General features: G+C 36.6%; 1 protein-coding gene and 1 long non-coding RNA gene across 2 annotated transcripts in view; both read right to left on the bottom strand.

Moving 5' to 3' along the window:
- LOC106920376 (semaphorin-7A) overlaps window positions 1–22,435 on the bottom strand; it is a 47,824-nt gene that overhangs the window by 12,102 nt on the left and 13,287 nt on the right. Inside the window, exons 3-10 of the mRNA XM_014991349.2 lie at window positions 19,684–19,746; window positions 14,851–14,946; window positions 14,435–14,540; window positions 10,831–10,938; window positions 10,401–10,540; window positions 7,842–8,020; window positions 6,141–6,249; window positions 5,722–5,929 (exon numbers count right to left, since the gene is read on the bottom strand). Coding sequence (XP_014846835.1) covers window positions 5,722–5,929; window positions 6,141–6,249; window positions 7,842–8,020; window positions 10,401–10,540; window positions 10,831–10,938; window positions 14,435–14,540; window positions 14,851–14,946; window positions 19,684–19,746 — 1,009 coding nt within the window. The remainder of the gene's footprint in view (window positions 1–5,721; window positions 5,930–6,140; window positions 6,250–7,841; window positions 8,021–10,400; window positions 10,541–10,830; window positions 10,939–14,434; window positions 14,541–14,850; window positions 14,947–19,683; window positions 19,747–22,435) is intronic.
- LOC148154955 (uncharacterized) lies at window positions 2,073–4,056 on the bottom strand. Its single transcript, XR_015765570.1, has 2 exons — window positions 2,635–4,056; window positions 2,073–2,526 (listed from the first exon to the last, which is right to left on the bottom strand). It is a non-coding gene; the product is annotated as an uncharacterized LOC148154955 (long non-coding RNA).

The raw sequence follows: 22,435 nt of genomic DNA on the forward strand, positions 1-22,435 counted from the left end.
ACGCTGAATAATTTCATAGAGGTAACTTCTCTCCATGATTTGCACAAATATAAAAGGCTCTTTGAAAGTAATTATGATGACTGATGAGCTTCACTTGGTGCATGATGAATATTCACACCCTGCACTCTGAGTGACGGCAAGGTAACATCAAAAGTGTTTAAAATGAAAACCTTTTATGGCAAACCACAAATCCACAAATGACAAGGCCTGCATCTATGGGTGCAGAAAATGAAATCAACAAAAATAAAAAGTACATATCTAATGCAATGTTTTCCCTGGCCTCAGTTTGAAGAGCGAATCAAACTGTTCTACTTTCTTTTTAGGCCAGCATAGAAATCCACAGATGTTCATTACTGTCCCTTTCCACAGCTATAACTGACACAGTTAGTAAAGCCCACAGTGAGCGGCCATCAACCTTTTCTTTTTTTTTAACTTTACATTCGTTTCTGTCTGCTAAAAATACACCCAACCCAGCCCAGAAAGGCCTGATGAATGACAGGAACACAGCCACTGTAGTAATGAGAGAAACGACAAACATCTTTTTGGTGAACTTCAGAGTTGTGACACATTCAGAACATACAGAGCATGAGGATACAAGTTGTGATGGTTGCCATAGCAATGCTCTTGAAGCGCAACACAATTTTTAGATGAACTGCTACAAGCAACAGCTGTGCCTCAGAGTCACTGCTTTGACTGAAGGGAGGTGACAGATGGTAACTCTTAGAATGCATGTGGACACAATTTTGACAATTTTCAAAAAATTCTTTTTTGAAATTTCTGCAGTTTTAGCTCAGTAGTTATGTAGTGCAATCAGTATTTTTTCACATCTCGAGTTCTGCTCAGTCCTTCATACGTTATCTCTCTTGCTCTGTCATCACACACTAAGGTTGTTGTCACACCTGATAATCTGGTTAAACTGGAGACCAAAAGGGCAACATTTGTTACAAATTCAAATGGTGCAGTTTACTCCCACACTGCACTATGTCAAACAAACCAATAGCTTTAAGTAACCTGTTTACCTCCTCACCTGTGGTGGCGCTGCATGCAAACCTAGCATTCCGATTGTTACCAGCTAACATTACGGCTTCTCGCCACTAGAGAGCAGCAGAGTCACCTCAAGCTGCTTATTGATTTTCCCAGCGAATAAAACTGAGACATCGACAAGCTAACATCAAAACGTCCAAGAAAAGAAAAAAGACTGTGAATGAAGATGTGTGTGAGTTGGTGTCAGGGCGGCAGGTCGCGCTAGACGTTATCGTGACCGACAACATAAAAAAAATAGGTCCTGTACTATTTTATCCGTGAAATTACAATCATATTAACATCGGCTATTTAGTCGCATTTTATGCGGTTTAGTTAATATTCACTGTGAATCCAGATCCCATCACAAATTAAGCAGATAAATGTATCTACATTTTTCTCGTAGTGACAAAAACCACCCCAATAACTTTTAATAAATTAAATTAAGCGACTTCACTTAAATTAGCATCGCTTCACCCGCTGGGGTCTGAACGCACTTCCTCCTGGTTCCCATCTGCAGACAAATCTGCGCTAATTCATCAGTCAGTTGGATCTGTCTGATCCAAACAGATCAACTCAACTCTGTGAGTGTTTTACCCTGTGTGGTCCGGTGTGCGCTTTTACCAGGTTTGTTTATTTATTTATTTATTTATTTATTTATTTATTTATTTAGCGTGGTTTCGCTTCTCCGAAACGGACAGATGTTACGTCTGCAGCTCCTCCAGACCGCCGCTCTCCTGGGTAACGTGCACCAAGAAGGCTCCATTTGTTAAATCCGCTGGATGAGTTTCTCCCAGCGGTTTCTAAGTCTTCGCAGCGGCTGAGCCTCATCCGCAGTGGTTGAGCTGCGGACTGCACATGTTACAGTCTAATTAACTTTTGCATCGTCATTTATTTCCTCAAGATAAACTGCCAGCTCCTCAAATGGATTAACACAACGTTGCATTCTCTTTAGTTTTCTGTGGTCTGTAATGGAGACTTGAATTTAACACGCCATTTCAACCAAAGGTTTGTTATGCGCTTCCTAACCATTTTTTTTTTGTAAGTATTGATTTTATTTTTTAGCCAAGCCTCTGTCTCTACTAATGACATCTTCAATAAATTTTTTGATCCCAGGCTTAGTTTATGGACTGAACAGACAGAAACAGTTGATTTTATTTTTGAACCATTTTTTTATTGTAAAATGTTGATTTTATTTTTGAACCATTTTTTTATTTTAAAGTGTTGATTTTATTTTTGAACCATTTTTTATTGTAAAGTGTTGATTTTATTTTTGAACCATTTTTTATTTTAAAGTGTTGATTTTATTTTTGAACCATTTTTTTAATTTTAAAGTGATTTTATTTTTGAACTATTTTTTTAATTGTAAAGTGTTGATTTTATTTTTGAACCATTTTTTAATTTTAAAGTGTTGATTTTATTTTTGAACCATTTTTTTAATTGTAAAGTGTTGATGTTATTATTGAAACCTTATTTATATTGAAGTGTTGATTTTATTTTTGAACCCTTATTTATTTTGAAGTGTTGATTGTATCTTTGAACCATTTCTTTAATTGTAAAGTGTTGATTTTATTTTTGAACCATTTTTTTATTGTAAAGTGTTATTATTGAAACCTTATTTATATTGAAGTGTTGATTTTATTTTTGAACCCTTATTTATGTTGAAGTGTTGATTGTCTGAAAGACCTTAGACATGAATTGCCCCATACGGGGTTTGAACCGATGACCTCAGCATTGCCAGCACGGTGCTCTAACCTGCTGAGCTAACTCACCTACCTTACAAACTGTTGAGTTTCCATGGATTTAAGAATAACTGACATGATCTTACCACAATGGAGATTTGATAAAAGTGCTTATGTTCCAATGTTTTTCAAAACAACATACATAATATTTTATTTTCCAGAGATTTTGTATTTTGAAGTGTTGATATTATTTTTGAACCATTTTAAATTTTCAAGTGATTGTATTTCAGAGATTTTTTTTGATTTAATGTCTTAATTTTATTTTTGAACCATCTTTTATTTGTAAGTATTGATTTTATTTTTTAGCCATTTAACCAAGTCTCTGTAGAACAATTTGTCTCTGCTAATGACATCTTTAATACATTTTTTTTTTTATCCCAGGCTTAGTTTATGGACTGTAATGTGAAATTGGGCACAATTATAAGTCTGACAGTTTGTTCACCAAGTTACTGTGCTCTCTGAGAGGATCTGTAAGTATTTGACATTGTTCCATGCCCATCATTGACGTTAGTCTCTAACAAAATGTGGATCATCTACCAGGAACACTGCAAAGAGCATGAGTTTCTGTAGTGTAGTGGTTATCACGTTGGCTTTACACGCAAAAGGTTTCTGGTTCGAAACCAGACAGAAACAGATTTTGCATGTTCTATTCATCACAGGTGTTTACTAAAGGTCAACAAGGGTTCTGTGGTGTCATGGTCTGTACTCTGAATCCAGGCATCTGAGTGCAAGCCTCAGTTGACATTTTCATGCGTTGCATCTCACATCATCAACTTTGGAACCTCAAACTGAAACAAAGCAGAGAAGTTCAGTTCCTGTAGTGTAATGGTTATCATGTTTGCTTTACATGCAAAAGGTTTCTGGTTCAAAACCAGACAGAAATGGTTTTTGTAGGTTATGCATCTCTTGGGGTGCAGTGAGACAACAAGAGCCTTCCTCTTTTGTCATGGTTCATTTGCCAATCGACTTCAATGTAGGCATCTTTGAAATCGAAGCTACTTTACTTCAGTTGCCAATTGGCAGTTCTATGGCGTAATGCACATGTGTCAAACTCAAGGCCCGCGGGCCACATGTGGCCCCCCAGCATTTTATAGGCCAATGATTGACTTAATAAAATAGGTTTTGAGTACGAATTGACTACAAACTACATGTCAACCAAAGGTTTGTAATGCGCTTCCTAACCAGACGCTCCAAAGCGTCCGGTCCGTAACTCTTCAACACGCTGTCAGCTCCCGTCAGAAAGACGCATTTAGTTCAGAGACCATGAGATGATATTCAGAAAGAATTTTTTTAATTAATTGATTTCAGTTGCCTCTGAGACTAAATCTTTGCATAAAGTCTATAATGTCTGCCCATGTGACTTGTTTTTGTTTGCTTACCTTTAAACACTGATTTAAATATTGTAATTTTTAAACTGAGCAGTAATTTTACATCCATGGAAACTCAAATGTAATATTTAAAACTTCAATACATAAAATCAGTTATTTAACAATATGAGGTGGTGTTTAATTTATTTTTAACATTGTATTTTTATACATTTATGCTAGAGGTGTCCAAGTCTAGTTTTCCAGAGCTACCATCTGCAACTTTAGATGCATTCCTTCTCTAACACACCTGGACCATAAGCCTCTTCAGAACTGAATGAGGGAAGTCAACCTTCTGTCTGGGGTGTGTTTTAGCAGGGATGCACTCCTGATTTGTACCGTCAATGTGGCCCGTTGAGGGTGGCCAATATGCTGAAGTGGCCCTCGGTGAAATTGACTTTGACACCCCTGCTCTAGGCAAACAAAACAAAGTTTGATTAAAGCAGACAAAACGGGGCTGGTGTGAATGCACCCTTAGATCAAGTAAAAACCTCTGAATGTCCAGTGATATGTGGAAAATCAATAACTTTTGACATTAAAAGACATGGATGGCCTACAGCTCTGGACGCCAGCTAGTTGATCAATCAAGGACTCAAAAGATTTGCTCTGCTATGAAATAGAGGCAAGAGATTAAATCTGATGCACGTAAAACAATTAAAGCTAATAACATCAGGATCAATTAAAGTACACATTCTACATTACCAGCATGTATGAGAATGCTGTGTTTTTGGTTTTTAGCATCTCTATAGTAACATCTCTGAATCCTACTGCAATTATTACGGGTGCTTGGCAGCTCAAAGTGGTGAATCTGCTGCATACCATGTATCCTGATGCTATGGTGTAATTCTCCTCTGAGGCAAAAGCAGTAAAATGCATGATGGTAACTAAGGCTGCCCATAGTTACCAGAGAGACATGGAACACAGGACGGTGAAAGGACATCACTAACCAAGAATTTACATGCTTTTCTTAGTCAAATTCATCTGATATGAAAACTACTTGATCAATGTGATTGTTTTTTATTATTTTTATTATTTTTATTATTATTATTATTATTATTATTATTATTATTATTATTATTATTATTATTTTCTTTGGACCTATTTGTGTCTTTAATAAAGCTGATGATGACGATAATGATGAATAGTGTCAACATGAGTTTAGTTTTCTGTAGCTCACAAACACTGCCACCTCCTTAACCTGAGGTAAATAGATACTAAAATAAACTTCCCATAAATTCTCCTCTACTCTAACTGAAGTAAGATTTTCTAAAAGTGTTTGTTTAAAAAAACTGTTACAAAAATTGAATTCTTGACACTGTAACGCTGCACCAATGGTGAGTAACAATGATCTCCTCTTTCAGTGGCAGTTTATTCATTCGCCAATCCATCAGAACTGAGAGGAAATGAAATAACTGGGTTCAGAACAAGCAATTTTCCAGAAAGAGCAGGTATAAAATAAGTTAAAACAGTCAGATTTTGAAATTTTATGGTGTAAACATGGATTTTTTTTTTCTCTAAAAAATGAAAACTCTCTAAACGAAATGTTACACATGTAGCCACTCTCATCATTTTGACACGCATATGTGCACACGTACCTGTTCCGAGGTACAGGACAGTGTAATGCTCATCATTGACTGCCAGGACAATATCCGCGACAGCGTGGGTGATTTGATCATCTGTGGGGAGGTCGAGTGGATTCACACCAACCGGCCGAATTACATCCTCTATTTCAGGGTAGTATCTGATCACGCCAAGGTTTTTGATGTTGTTCTGAGAGTCTGCTGATGGACCTTTACGTTCACACTGAAGAGAAAGGCAGAATAATGGATTTACATCAGACTGGATTGTACAAAAAGCAAAACATGGCTTGGATAAAGAGCACAAAATTGCTTCTCCCTTATTACCTTTTTTAAAATAGCATTTTAGTCACTAAATTACAGACTGATTCATGCTTTTACACATATTGTCTCTGCACTGTGACAAATAAAGGGAACAAAAAGGCAAATTTTCTTACCATCCCTGGTCGATTGCCACTGAATGAGCTGCTGTAGCCTTTCAGTTTAGAATTAGAGAAGGCTCGATCAATATCTTCGATGGAATAGGCACAGACCACCGTTCTTCCCCTACAATGGAGGAAAAAGTTAATTAATCCTCGAAAAGGTATTTAAGTTGTCATGTGGGAAACTTATTTATTCAACCTTTCACCTTGAAACAAGAAATTAGAAGCATTTTTTTGTTACCCTAATATTTTACATCTTTTTAATTTCTATGCAAATTAGATTAGTATGTGGTGCACCGAGGATTAGCCACTGCTCATGCTCATTTACTCCTTCCTTTTTGATATATGAAATATCTTCTTTTGTTTCCTAAAAGTGTATCTTATTAAATAAAACATAATTGAAAACTACATTTCTGTCAGTAATTCAATTCAAAAAGTGAAACTGAATTTGCAGTATGAGGGACTGCTTCAATGCAGAGGTGGCTCTGCACTGAAGGGGTTAAGGAAGTCCAGATTGCTTTAATGGCGGCCGTCAGCTTCTCTGCATTGTTGGCTCCGGTGCCTCTTGTCGTCTTCTTGACAACACTCCACAGATTCTCTATGAGATTCAGGTCAGACTAATTTCTGGCCATGGCTTTTAAAGCAAGTATTGGTGCGTTTAGCAGCGTGGGCAGGTGACAAGTCCTGCTGCCAAAAGTAATTTGCATCTCCACAAGGCTTGTCAACAGAGAGAAGTAGAAATTACTGGTAGACGGCTGCTTTGACTAAACCATACAAGTGGAATTTACTTCTTAGAGTTGATTGCATTTGATTTCATTTAGAAGTATCAGAGTAAAGGGGGCTGCAATCAAATGCAGCTCACATGTTTTAATTTATATATGTAAAGACAATTTTGAACTGAACTTTGTGTTGACTTGCTACATAATATCTCAAATTATTTTAAACTCTGGTTGTAATAAGGCAAAAGCAAAGCATAATCATTTTTTTTATTAAAAGATTTGTCTCTGAACACCATGGCTATGATGACTATTGAGCTCAAGATAATTGAGTTGATTTTATTCGTACAGCATAAATGGAGTAACAAGGTTATTCCAATGCTCTTTGTGAAAAAGTGAAAGGTTTAGTACAAACCTTTTTTTTTTTCCATCAGCCTCTAATTCATTCTCATTCATCAGTTAGAGCTCAGTCCAATACAGTCAGGTATAAATTCATTTCAAATGCTTAGCTTTAAACAATCAGATTCAGTAAATTATAAAACATCAGTCGTCACAAAGTTGGCTGAATGGTTTAATATGTTCTATTTTATATAAGTTTCTTTATCATTTATTTGTTTAAAATAGAGTTTAATTCATACAATTTAAAAAAAAAAACTGAATCATCTCAATCTCCACATAAAAAAAAAGAAGAAAATAATCAAACAAATCTCACAGTAAGCTGCAAATAACTGATATACCCTTAGCATAAATAATTAATTTTGATCAGGTCTTACTAAATTCATCTTGCTACCCACTCACTATACATCTTATTTTTTTCCAGATCCAACTCCAACATTAAATCTTCAATCCAATGAGCATTATGCTGGGGGATTCACTCACTTCCAATTGGTTTAACATGTCCTAAGAAGCAGTATTCCAAAATCGTACATGTGTTCAGCATTCTTACGGAGCCAATCCGTAGAATTGGGTAGAATTAAAAGGTTGCCATGTTTGCACCTACCATGCGTTGGAAAAAAGGCCATACATGACCCCAGCCCTCTTGTCCTGAGCTGTCAGGACCACAGCCTGCTTCATGTTGTTGTACTGTTGCTGTGTGTTGCCTGCACCACACATCACCCGAGCCTTCATAAAGGTGGTCCAAGAGTCTGCCAGGAGGGCTTTGATGCCCCCTTCATCCACCTGGAAATAACACAGAGGGGCTCTTATTAACAATGACACAAAGGGGCAGCCAGGTCTGCAGGCTGATTGTGTTTCTGATCGCTTTGTGTTTATTGCCCGTGACATAGTTCTGACCCACAACACAGAGCAGCAGACCCTCATTTCCCTCTGAGAAGAATTAGTTGACTATTTATTTTAGAAAGCTTTGGTTATTAAGTCCAAGATATTAATTACCTACTGACTTCATTTAGAGCTCAGTGATTAAATATGCAGTTATACTTTTTATCGCAATAAGCAGTCTCTGAAATAGTAATGACAGTTTCTACTCAGATGTATAAATTTCACATTCTTTTTCAGTGAAAACCTGTTTCATGTTTTCCCTCCGGACTGATCTCAGTCATAACTTAAATATATTTTCCCTTTTGCTTAGAGACACTCCAGAGCTAGAACAGGTGGACTCATTCATGTTCCTCCCAGAAACAAAGACAATAAATGCTAACTAACTAAAAAAAAAAAAATCACTTAAGAAATTAAGACATTTCATAAAGACCTGAGACTCGTTATTGATCAGTAAACATGAAAATATACCTCTTCAACATTTCCCCATTACATTTAAGTTCTTGATTTGAATTTAGAGGATGAGGCATGGTTCACACAGACCTGCAGGTGTTTTGCCTTTGAGAGCTAATTAGAAAAACACCTGATTTGACGCTGCTGATTGCAACGTTTGATTAAAAGCATCCTCCAAGCAAAGCGGCAGCACTTTTTCACTCTGCAATGACAGATTCAGTCTTCTGAGCAATAGTAAAACATTAAAATAATTTTATAGGAAATGTAGCATAGTTCACACCTGGAGATCCACTGCATCTTCAATTTTGTATCTTTTGTCTAATTATTCATCAAAACAAGTAAAGTGGTTCAGAAATAGAGCTAACAACATGCAATGTTTTCTTTTTTTCTTTTTTTACTTACTGATGTTAATTTTAGTCAGAACACTTCATTCAGAAAGGTTTTCACACATTATTGCCTATTTAAATGAATATTTATACCTCCATACATGAACAACATTCAAACCTACTAACAAAGTCTATTTTAAATGCTCACCACAGTTTTTCTCTGAATTTGGGTCTTTTCTGACTCCAAATACGACTTTATCATTTGAAATGTGATTTATAATAATTGTTTTAGATGTTGAGGAGCCGTAATGAATAGTGTTCATACCTCTGGTATTCAATATGCACTGTACTGGAGAATAACTGAGTTGTTAAGTTGCTTACATTACTAATTGATCCCTCAGGAAGGAGAACATTTTATTTCTTGCATGGATGACATTACCACAAATACAGTGTTGTAAGTTTTACAGTGTTGTAAAATCAACCACCTCAGATTGGGTCATCCCCCTAATAGCTTCTGATGAGAAAGTCTTGTGTGGATAATATTTTTAATGAACACTTAAGAAAAGACAACAGCTTCAATTAGTCTGAATTATGTATGCGCTTAACGCATTACGTTAATGTTAGCGTGACACCCCAAGATCAACACTTAGCCCCTTCTAGCCCTCTTTAAAAACTACCTGGATGTTCAGCAGCCTTAAGGAGCCATTTAATAAAACTTCTATTACATAAAAATTGATAAATTTTCATAATTTGAATATGATGCACTAAGTTACATGGTGTGAAGAAATGCAGCCAATAGAACTACAGAGACGTGTTTATCTGATTTTAATCCTAAATGATTCAGCTCCCATCTGTCACATAAACTCTCTGCTCCAGACAACAGACTTTGGTCACAATGTTATCAAACATTTGCAATATCAGCACAGTAATTCATCAGAGTTTTTTCATTACAAATACAACATATTTTTTCACACTGTACAGTCCTGGAGTTTTCAATACTTTTTTATTGGTAATATATTTGCAAGGTTAGAAGAGAAACACATTGGTCACCTTGATTTTAAGTTTTATGTTGGATGAAATAAAATTATGCTGGTAATGTATGAGACACTGTTAAAATAAGATTTTTTTTTAATTGTTACTGGGGATGAGGGAGTGTTTCTTCAAGTCAGAGTGAAGGTTTACATTTTCTCAATCAACCATGAGTGTGCCACCAATAAAGGACACAAGTGGCTTCTGTAGATCTCATCTGTGACCCAGCTAGACTGTGAACATCAGTGAAGAGGACTAAAAATGGAAGAGTGGGAAGATTCCCAATAGGATTTGAAGCCACTGATGCTGCCAAATGTTTTCAAAAGCATAGACACATGAATTTGTATATGCTATATGTTGGGCTGATGTTTGGCAAATATACATTTTGGTAATTCTAGCTTACCCGACACAGAAAATGTTGAATTTTATGCTTATATACATTGTATTTGGTAAAAAACTGTTTGCAGACTCTTTACCGTGCAGATTCGACCTATGCGGGCCCTGTATGGCTCCTCATCCACTCGGGCTGTCTTGTTAAACTCCGTGAAGAAGAAATAGATCTCCTCTTTGTACTTTTCCGAGGCAGGGATTATGGATGCTCCAGCAAACTGAGGACCTACAGGTGAGATTTAAATATATCCACAGAGATCAAACACATCAACGCTTAAACTAAAAGCATTACTTCAACTTTTGTGGAGTTATTTCCTATCTTAAAAAAGAACCATGTCAGATTCTCCAGGAGGATCTGAGTGGAAAGACAGTTTGACAGCAGTCGTGAATACACCTACATGGTTTTGTCCCTATGGGAACGATAGTAGATGATTTACAGAGAGAACCACCCACCATCTCCATATGCAATTATCTAAGCGTGTATACCTTCTGCGTGACTCCCCCCCACCTACTCACTCAGCAGCCAAATATTTTCCGTCTTCAGGAGTTTCTGGGAGCCAAATGTACGACGGATCGAGCCGACGTGACCTCCCACTGATGACATGGCCGAGTACAGACTCCCATCTGAGACAGGCAGGAAAAGCAAAAGATGCACAGGAGAAGAAATGGTGAGTGGCAGGTAATAAAAAACAGGGCACACTTGACAAATCAGTACAAGGTTGAAATGGAGGAGAGGGGCGCCTGGAGTGACAGAAGAGAATTGACTACGGCGAAAAATGGAGAAGACAAAGAGGAGAGAACATTAAATACAGAGTTTAGAGGAACAAAAGTAGGGCCTGGAAGACAAAGACAGAATATAAAAAAGCAGGGCAGAGAATAGGGAGCCAAGAGCAAAGTAAAGACAACATTATAAAGCAGAGCAGCCTTTGCTTCCATGAGCTACAAATGTCCACATTGTTACAATCCAATGCAGAGCTGTGTCTCCATAGCAATGCAGAGGGGGAAGCATTTGAAATCATGGCAGTAACATAATCAGGACTGATCAGTATGTAGATGCCACTGAGCTCAAGCAAAGGGGTCGACTCATTGCATGCACAATCAACCCCCCCATGTGGAGGAGCATCCCGCAGCACAGCCCAAACCCTCGCTGATTTAAGTGCCTCTTCAAACAGCCCATCTGCATTAGATGGTTGAAGAAACACACAATTTCCAAGTCCCTCTTCATGCACAATGACTACTGAAGGTCAGTTTAATTAGATACAGCCCTACTTAGGCAATGTTATGCAAGACTTAATACCTACAAACTCATGGGTTTCATTTGAAGAGTCTTATTTTTTGTGTTGTAAAGCTTTGTCTTGTCTAATTTGCAGATGCAAGTAAATCCAGCCTTGTATATGAACTGTCTTTACATTAAAAATAAATCTAAGCTAGATTTGAAAAATACTCAGTAAATATCTTTACAGAAATAGGTCAGATGTTGTCGTACCTTTCACATCAGGTACGGGGATCTGCTGATGCTGAGCTGTAACACTATACTGAATTTACTAAGATTAATCTATGCATTATCTAAGTCTTAACTGGGGACCATACAAAACCTGGGGAGCAAAGCTGTTAAGTTTTTCTTTTTACAATTTATGATAGGATTTCCATCCCTGGATGAAGCAAAAATAAAATGAAATATGTCTCAAAAACTTACCATAGCCCTATTTAGTACAGAGTCTGTTATAGTCTGGTTTAGTCTGGTTTAAGTAGGAAGATTTTATTAAGTTGCTGTTGTGAGCCACTGCTAAGCCGTACAGACGAACTGTAGGTTATTTTCACAATTCCCTTCACAACCTCTTCTCCATGGCAACATAAATTTCCACAAGAACACCTGACCACAGAACTGATGTAGGAAATGTATGACTACAGAAAAACCACTGGAACAATCTAACTACAGAATACTTAATTACACAGATGACTATAGAAATGCCACTGGAATAGTCTGACTACAGAACACGCTACAGTATTTTCTAAAAACATCCAACTTTGTGATGTAAATTGCAACTTTAGTAACTGCAAAGGGTTTATTGAACTCAAAATTTTGAATTTCTCAGTAGCAAGACTGATGACTTAACCTGTTAAAATAGACTTCTTCTGTTGGCCCTGACCTCAACATAAAACATGGCTGCCCTACTGATAAAACTGCATTCAATCTCTAAGAAAAAGATTGGATTTCTACTTGTTCAGTTTTTACCTCAATAAATCTGTCTTGTATATTGCACCATGTTACTACCACTATGAATACATGTTCTGGTACAGAGTCTGCATACATACAAGTGCAACTCAATTCATTCTTACCAGAATTCCTTCCTGGTTTCTGCGCACAATAATGACTGAATCCTACTGGTTTCTATGATGCATTTGGAGCACATTTGAGGATGATGTAACCACAAACTTTGTGTTAAACTGTAACGCAATATTTAATTTAGATACACTGGTCGTGATTTTCAGTTCTTGTCTTCAACTGTAGCTTAAAAAAGTCAAATAAGTAATTTGTTCTTATGTTAGGATTAGTCATCTGCTAAAATAAGGAATGTTATTTATATTGCAAAATGACTCAAGTTACTCAGCCCACAGTGGATTTTATAACAAATCTATTTTTTAGTCAAGATTAATAAACCTTTTATGTGATTAAGTTCCAATTATAACCAAATATAATAAATAAGGAAACTATAGTTTGATTATGATTCTAAATAAGAAATCAAAGTTTTCAGTACTAGGCAACATAAGAACTTTTATGGTGAGTCTGTATGATCATCCAAAAGCATTTTACACTTAATATTTCGAGGGACTTCACAGAAAAGAAACCTTTAGTCATCTTCCTGACATGAATAGAAAATGATTATGAGAGCAAGATTGCTCTTGGCAGCCCAGGATTCATAAGTGTCACGTTGTTGCTCCTGACACAAATAGGCTGAGTTAATATGAAGAGTTGAAGGTGGCTTTACTCCAGAGTAAGGCAGGTGCCAAGGAGAAGCTTTAGAAATAGATTGAAACACTTCTAGAGAACCAAATGCTAAAGAAAATCGATCTACTCATTAATTTCTAATTTCGACAGCTTTAAAACACTCAGTCACTCCCCAAATAATATTTATCTTGTTCATCTCTATGCCTCAAACAAATGCATGGACATTAGATTTAGATTTAATGTACAGAAAAAGCAGACAAATAGAAAGAGATTCTGCATCAGACACAAGTATGGGCTAGGCACTAATTTTATTTCAAGTCAAAAGAAACATGTTGGTGAATTTCAAAGATTACTTTAAACTAAATATGCAAGGGGTAGCAAAACCTTTACGCTTTACAGTACATGAGTGGTGGAAAACTAAGACTGAATGAGTGAAGTTCAGTCAGGAAAGGCACTGCCAAAGCTATTTGCAAAAAGTAAAAAGTAATCTTCAACATCATAACATGTCTGCTTATTTTAGTTTGAAAATAGTGTCATTTAATCATTTTAAGGCAGCATGGAGGTCTTAAGCATGGCTTAGAGAAATAACATTGCATCCTTCTGGTCTGACATGTTGACTGTATATTTTATGTATTTGCATGATGATTTTAATGATGACATTTGACAAAATGTAATGTTTATTGCTTGTTTCATAATGTGTTACTGTATGATGTTTATGTGAGGTGAGGCACTTTGAACTACCATGTTGCTGAAATGTGCTATACAAATAAACTTGAACTTGACATGCAAAGAACATGCATAAAAATATACCTCATTTCCACATATGAGGCATGTGGAAATGAGGTAGAGGCAGACAAGACCATCCCTTGTCTGCCTCTAATCTTACTTCCACGTTTTCATTCTGTTCCCTGCAAATGTAACTCCTTGGGCACAATTTTGGGTGTAAAATGGATTCAGTAAGTGTTCCTAACTTAGAACCAATATTCCAAATCACTCAGATTTTTCACCAGCTGTTAAATGACTTGGAACTTGTACTGCAGAGTCTGATGTTTTGCAGCCACTGCTCCCTCAAATATTAAATTACAAATAAAATCTTTGCTATTTTCTCTCTTTTCATCTATATCTGAATATTTGAAATGAAAAGAGGCTTCGTTTTTGGGAGTTCATTACCTGCAGGCAAGTTGATTGACTTCTGCGAAGGGAAGGGAGGTGAGATGTGAGAGGCTGGCGCGATCATCCCACCGCCTTGGACGTCTGTCAGCACCGTCTCATTTACCTGCAGGGGAAAGGTGCAAGATATTGGAGCCAAGCGGAGGTCTCCTTGAGATCTGTCTCATTACTTGTTTTACCCTTCACTCACTGGGTAAACTTCAATTTATCTGTGAAGGATCATATTGAAGTAAGAACATTCTCTTTGACTGTAAATAACTGTTAGCCTTCATTTTATGAACAGACAAAATAAGTGAGGAAATGGATAAATGCTGTTTGCAACTGTTCTACAGATGGCTCAATTTATTGCAGAAAGCACTTATGGCAGCAGGAACAGAGACAGGGAAACTCAAAGGAATTTATCTGTAGATATTTACCAGCATCCAGCATCTGGGGCTTCCAGCATTCGTCCCACATACTATGAATGTGTCATTAACTTTCTGAAGGACGGTGATGAAATTGTCGCACTCCATCTGTTGGAGAAAAAGGAAGTGAGTGAGACAGAAAAGGGGGAAACATCAAGGAAGGATGCTGAGGATAGGGGAATAAAATATGCTGATTCTTTTAGGGTTTAAGGATTAAAGAGAAGGGGAGAAAAACGGAGAAGGATGAAAAGGGGATTAAGGGAAAAAAAGAACAAAATGAAAGACAACAGGAAGTCTACCTCGGGACTCAAGCAGTGGAAGGTAGAATAGAGGGATGGAGAAACAAAGCAGAAGTGCAACAGAAAACAAACAGATTACTGGAGAAAAATGGGCTGCTGAGAAAAGATTGGAAGCCATCCATGCTTGGCACTTTTGGCAGACAGCAGAAAAGGCTTAGACCTGCAGTACAATACTGCAATGCTGCATATGCATCACTTCATCAGCAGGGACAAATAATGGACTGCACTGTACACAGATGGATGCAGAATGAATATGCTTACAGAAATATTCTTAATAAATAAACCGTTTTTTAGGACGTTTTGCTCATTCTGTATCAAAATTTTTAAAAAGTGTGTCTACAGAGGCGTTTTTTTCCCCATGTTGAAAATAACAAAGAACATCAGTTTAGAGAAGCATAGAGAAGCATTGCTAAAATTCAGAACGAGGATTGGACGTGTGTGTAGGTGGGTATGTAGGTGGCTGGATAGGTGGTAGAGTGGGATGAGATTTTATTTTACTTAGATTCTTTTATTTTGTGTCCACGCGCATTTCGGTTTTTGAAAGACAAAGTTGCTGGTGCATGTTTGGGCATTGATTTTTGATGTTCACAATTAAATGGAGAGCTGAAGTTAAAATGTGAGCTGTAAAGTCACGGTTGCACCTGACACTGGGACTGATATTTCCTACCTGGCGAGACAAGACAGGTTTATACATTGTTGGGTCCATGTGTTACCTCTTAATCAAATCCTTTGACATTTCTGTTCATTTCACATGCTGTGTATGTTTTATGTTGTTTTTGATCACTTGTACAGCCACCTTGAGAAATTCAAATGAGGAACTGTTAAAATATAAACCTATATCTCTTAGAAAAAAAATATGTTTCTAGTGGATAAATTGCAGCTTGTGGTTATAACATACTGAAAGAGCTGTGAGTGAGTGCAAGCCATTGTAGTTGTTTGGATTTAACTATTTGATATTTCAATTATCTGTGACAAAGTTTGGCTTTAATCTTCTGATGCCAGACAAACTGACTGGGAACTATAATGAGCAGAAACATCAGAGTCCGCACACACCTTCTCTAAACACACAGTAGTCTTCATGTCCACAGCATGATCACCAAGGACCGCTCACCAAGAGTGAAAAACACATTACAGAGATGGTTTCACACACTGATTAATACCACCTGGAATTGTGGGAATGTTTTTATAACAGCCTGAAAAGCCCCAGGTGAGATTTGATTGAGTCATGCAGACTTTGTAGGTTTATTTATTTTTTTTTTTTACTCCTCCCATATTCAGGAAGAACTATCACGTTCAGCCCCAAGAAACAGTGTGTGTGCTCCTGATAAACTTATGCAGAGGTAGACAGAGTGGTTGATTCATCTCCATCTAACCTTCTGTGTTGCTCCCAACACAGAAGGTGAAACATGTTTCTTTTGCTCACGTTTTATCTGAATTCCATGTTTCACAAGTAAATACATTCTAACTATTTATTGTTCAAGTTAATGTTAAAAGATGAATATTTTAATAGAAATAAACTACAGAAGTGTTAAAACACTGAACTCGATTCTCTCTCTCACGAATCTGTTGGGTCGAGCCAGAGATGAGTGCAGACTGAGCACATCACATCAAACACTCAGACAGACAGGATGCAGACGCGGCCAAACAGGGTCTGACTTTCAGTGTGAATGTCAGAGTAAAGGGTGAAGTCAATCAGACTGCTACAAAAAAACCTATGGTTGTTAGACCAAATTCATTAGTCCTGGTATATTTTATGTTATGCAGTGGAGTCTTTAAATTGTTGAGTCATTTTTGTCAGGTCAAAAGGGATGCCATTAGCATGAAATCATTTCACTCATATCAAGGTTTAACAAACGTTTCAAACCATTACCACTAGACCTTTAATCTTTTAAATTATAGTGTGAAATTGTATCAGTTTTATTTTATTTTTTTCATTTAACCCTTAATTAACCAGATGAGTTAATAAGAACAAATTCTTAGTTACATTAATGACCTGGAGGAGAAGGAAGAACACATAGAAAGAACAAGCAGCACACTTTTACAATAAATCAACAAACAGCAACACTGTTGAGGTCATAAAACAACATAAAACAATACTGAGACATCTACAGGTTTCAGACAGCAGCTTCTTCAGAATACATTTAAATGTTGGTGCTCAGCTTTAATACTGAGCTCCTTTGTATTATTTCTCCATATTTTGATTTAATTGTGGGAACATTGACCATAATGTTTTGGGCAGAATAACAGATTATTGGGAATCAAAGATAGGGCAGAGATAAACCTATTAGACTTTTATAAACAAACACATACCAGTGAGTTTTCCTTCATTTTTGAAGGATGATCAGTTAATAGAAGACCACATACTACGGACTACAGCGACGTGTGTAAAAGGAGGTATTAGTAATGAAACATAAAGGAGAGTGGTATGAATCATCAACTTTATGAACTGTAATAAATGTTTATTTTTTATTCATGAATGGGCTTTAAATGCTTCAATTTCAGTAATAATCAATGCAAACACCTTTTGAGGATTTCACATGTGCTATTTTGAAACAATTGCTACATTTTCCTAAAGTCATAGGGCAAGCCTGGCATATATTTATTTATAATGTAGCATGAGTTGGAGAGGGGGCTTCAGAACATAATCAGTGGCTGACCAGCCCGCGGTAGTCACCACTGACACCGTGTAGCTGTGAGTAATACCGCAGCCTCGAGATGACACAGCTGTCAGAGTGAGACGGTGGTTTATTAAAGCTGCAAGCCAAAAACATGCAGCACTATGTGTGTGAACTGAAAAATTGTATTAAAGCTTTTGTTTTCCTGCGCTTCTGTGACGTTGGTGGCATACCGGTGTCAGAAGCAGAGCAGGTTCAAACTGTAACAAGAAGATTAAACCTAAGCAAAAACAATGAAACATGTCCTGGTAAATCCTCACCCACAAAAAGCAGCAGAGCAATCAGCCACAGGATACTGTGAGAGATTAATTCCCAAACATGAGTAAGGTTGATGCACCAAGCAGTCATATCAGAAGTCATAGCAATCTTTAGAATGTTACAAAATAAATGTAAAATTCCAGGCCTGAACTGGAACCTGCATTCTCTGGTAATATATGCATTTATTCAGGGGAATGCAGACTCTATTGTGTGAGGAGGCACTAACATGCATAATAAAACGATGTACCTTCAGGCACTAGCATGCAGAAGGTCCAGCTACTTCTCCCACCAAGGTCTGAGACCATAAACATGATGTTGAATGCATTTTTTTCTCAGAAAAAAAGATTGTTTTAATGTGTTTTCAAGTAAGGATTCAAACTTGAGTCTAAATGAAAAAATAAACTTGGCGTCTTGACGTGTGTGAGTGTGTGTGTGTCTGTTATAAGGATGTATATTACTGCATTGGGACTGACATTTTTTTCTGACATAATTATATTTTTTATGTCTTTTTCAAACTAAAGCTGTTGTCACCCTGTTTATCTTTCCATTTGTGCTGGTTTACTAAAGATGTGTTTTGCACAGGTTTAAGCATGAGTTAATATAAAGTACTGGTACCTGAAAGTACAATTTCTGAACATGTGTAGCTTTTATGTTCTTTTAATTGGTGCATATTAGCATTAAAGATGTGAAATACAGTGTTTTTTTTTGTTTGTTTTTTTTTGTTTTTTGCAATATTTGAGTTGTTGCAGACAATTCTAAATCAGTGGTACAGGTGATGCAGTTCTCTCTACTCTGATCTATGGACTTTAAAGAAAGGCTAAAGCTAAATTATTAAAAAAAAAAAACATTTGTATTGTGACCTTCAAACCTTCAAAACCTCCATGAGTTGTTTTTCAACACTTCAGTTGTCTAAATCAAACCACACAATTAGCAGCTCTTATGATGATTTCACAATCTCTAGTTCAGCTGGTCTTTAAAAGCTGTGCAGCAGTCTGTTGGTTCTACTTTTAAAGTTAGCTTACCATTTGCCTGTTGGTAGGAATTCAAAAGGTTCATGAAGACAGTCATGACACTTTAATGACTCTTTCAGCTCCCCTCACCGTCCTCTGCAGAAACTTCTTACATCCTACAATGAAGTGGATTTACCACAAGCTTTCTACTAAAGTTGTTGGGAATCCTGTGTAGATGCAGTTTCCTTAAAAAATAAAGTATTTTTTGGGACAAGTTTACATATTTTGTAAAATATATCTACCTTTTTTCATTCTTACTTTCTCTTTTTCTCTCTGAGAACTTGATGTAAATTATTCAGTGCAATTAAGTGCTTAGTCAAGTGTGCAGTGTTTGTTTTGAGGTAGGACCATCTCGTGTAATTGTATTCCATCTACATAAATTACCACTTGTTGATGTCTTTATGTATCATTGTATGTTTATCTGGTTCATCCAAGTGAAGAAATATAGTTCTTTCGCAGTCATACGGTGTTAGAAAAGAAGCCTTATTGTGCTCAATATAATGGTAATGAGGAATAACATGCTAGTGAGACAAACGCACTGATTGAGCTGGTTAGGGCTGTGCAGAAGCGATGGAGGTTCTGACAGTGAGGATGAGTTTTTACCTCATCTGGAGAAGCTTTTGCCTTGCAGGTATCAATTGCAGTCTGATCCGATGCCGCTGGGATCTGTGGGAGGAAGGACGGCTTATTTCGTGCCAAGTTATTTCACACTAAACTCTTTCAGTCTCACAACAGCCTCTAGAACACAGTCCTCACAGATGACATTCATATTTCTTGCTTTTTCTCAGGATGTGAGGTATTTCATTCTTCATATTTTTTATTATACTTCTCATTAAATGTGTGCTTTTCTTCAGCCTGCCTTGACATTTTCATGCAGAACATCCTTCAAAGAACCATAAGCTCCTTTAAGCAAATCTGCAGCACAGCGCATTATTCATATGACATTACAAAGGAAATCTTTTGATGTAATTGGTTCATCATTGAAAATCTGATGATTGTTTCTGAGCCTTTCATCCCAAATCTACCATAAATTGCTGAATTTTAAAAGAAAAATTTTGGTTCTTTCATTTTTGAATGAAATGGATTGGTGTTCGCTTTTGATGCTGTCATGTAATAAAATATTGACTTTCCTTCACTGTGTTCCATTAAACCACTCTCTACTGGAAATAACAGGCAAAGTGTAATTTCATTTTTTACGACAGATACCAAGGTTCTGAAAAGTTTAAACATCCCTGTGAAAATGGCAAGTTTTTGTGAGGTACAGAATAAGATCAAGATAAATCATTTCCAGCTATAGTGTGACATTTATCCTGGACAACTCAGCTACAAAATAAATCAGTTTGAAGAAAAAATATGAAAAAATAAAACCCATAACAGATTAGTGCACTCATATACTAATACTTTGTAGAAACACATTTTGATTTAGTTTCAGCATCCAGTCTCTCTTGGAAGCAGACTGTCACTACCTCACATCTTGACCTAGCAATAATTTCCCAACCTGTTTATCAAACTCTGAGAAAACCTCTTTTCCTCCCTTAAGTGACCCCAAAGATTTTCTGTCGGATTTCGTTCTGAATTTTGAAAACTTAAAATTTTCTTCTGATGAAACTGTTCTGTTATTGATTTTGATGTATCCTTGTACTCAGAGTGAAGCTGAAAATTATTCTGACTTTCTAGATGACATGTTTTGTGTCAACACTGATTGGTAGTTTTCACAATTTCACCTACAATGACAACATGTTGAGTATCACCTAAAGAAAACAGACCATGATTCTGCCACCACCATATTTCACTTTGGGTTTGGTGTTCCTCTGGTGAAATGCTGAGCACATTTGTGCCAAACTTTCCTTTTGGACTTATGATTAAAAGTTGTCTGCACCCTTTTTATACCCTTCTCCAAACTGAAATGAGATGCTTTCAATCCTTTGTAACATCTCTGAATACTACAGCTTTAGCTGAATGATGCAAATAAACAAATGAAAAAAAAAAAAAAAATCCTGCTAAGACAGCTCAACTATATTTCGGTTTAATTGATGACATCTGTGAACTAAATGTTGAAACTGAGTCAAAGGATGATCCAAAACAGTGTTAGTTTAATGGTGTTCATGTCTATGCAGCAAGTTTATAGCTGCTGTTTTTTAATCCTCCAAAAGATTTTTTGGTTGAATTTTACAGGATAAATGTCACAATTTATATGAAAAGTCTTAGAAATGATTAATTAAAAACATTTTTATCACCAGTGAACCTGACATTTTAACTTGGGTGTGTTCACTTTTCAGATATTTATCCCAGTCAAAAAAATGAAGTCATCTTTACAGATCTTTTTAGTCCTTTTTATCATGTTGAAGGACAACCCAGCACACTCAGACTGCAAACATTTTAGAAAATATCTCTTAATTCTTTTGGCAGCTAGTATAGTGCTGTAAGATACTTAAGGGAGTAATCTTGGGTCTATATGTTGGCAATATTGGCTCAGTTAAATATGTTTTCCCCTCTGACAAATAGCTGCAGCTTCATTATTGCATGCATGACCTAATTTCCACAGTCTTCTCTGGATCTCAGCTGCTGCTCAGGGTCAAGCAGTGGGTCAGCCATTGCATCTCCCTCAGCATACAAGGTTCACCATGTCACATACTTGAAACAAAATGGCAGCCACGCTTAGATTTATCATAACGCAAACTGCAAAAGTCAACAGTAGAAAGATTTTTGGGGGGTGTATCAGGGGAATAAAGAAACATTAATGCAACTGCATGAACTTCAGCACTACTGACAAACTGCACTTCCTCTCAAAGTGATCAGATTGAATAGTTCTGAGGGGATGAAATGCAAATAAATAAGAGCTGAAAACTACACAATAAAGTCACAAGTGAGAGTCATTAAAGTTTAATTGGGAAATAAAATGCAAATATCACATCTCTGAATTCACTTTTGTATCATATCTTATAAAAACAAGTTAAGTGCTGGATAATAATTGAACATTAACTCCATCAATTGAAAACAAGAGACACAACTGATTAATTTATAGTCACAGTGTTTACCAGTGTTGAGAACCTCCATCTTTCTCTAACTTTATCAAAAACACATTAATTGTCTGAATCAGATTACCTCTCCCTAATTCCACTGTGGTCCATTCATTAATTGAACTTATTTTATTTAAAAATGCTTTGTTAATCATGGTCAACAATTTCACTTCAGTTAATGAGCAACAAAATTGTTTCTATATGCAAACAGCTGTTGATTTGAATACTAAGCAAAGAATAGAGGACTCCCTTTGTTACTTTTGCTTGCACTCATGCTAAACTAACAGCGTGCAGGAAAAAAAACTAACGGGGGAGGCATCAACTTTCTCATAATA

Source organism: Poecilia mexicana, unplaced genomic scaffold (assembly GCF_051168715.1).
Source record: "Poecilia mexicana isolate PSO_F unplaced genomic scaffold, ASM5116871v1 scaffold_16, whole genome shotgun sequence".
NCBI classification, from domain to species: domain Eukaryota; kingdom Metazoa; phylum Chordata; class Actinopteri; order Cyprinodontiformes; family Poeciliidae; genus Poecilia; species Poecilia mexicana.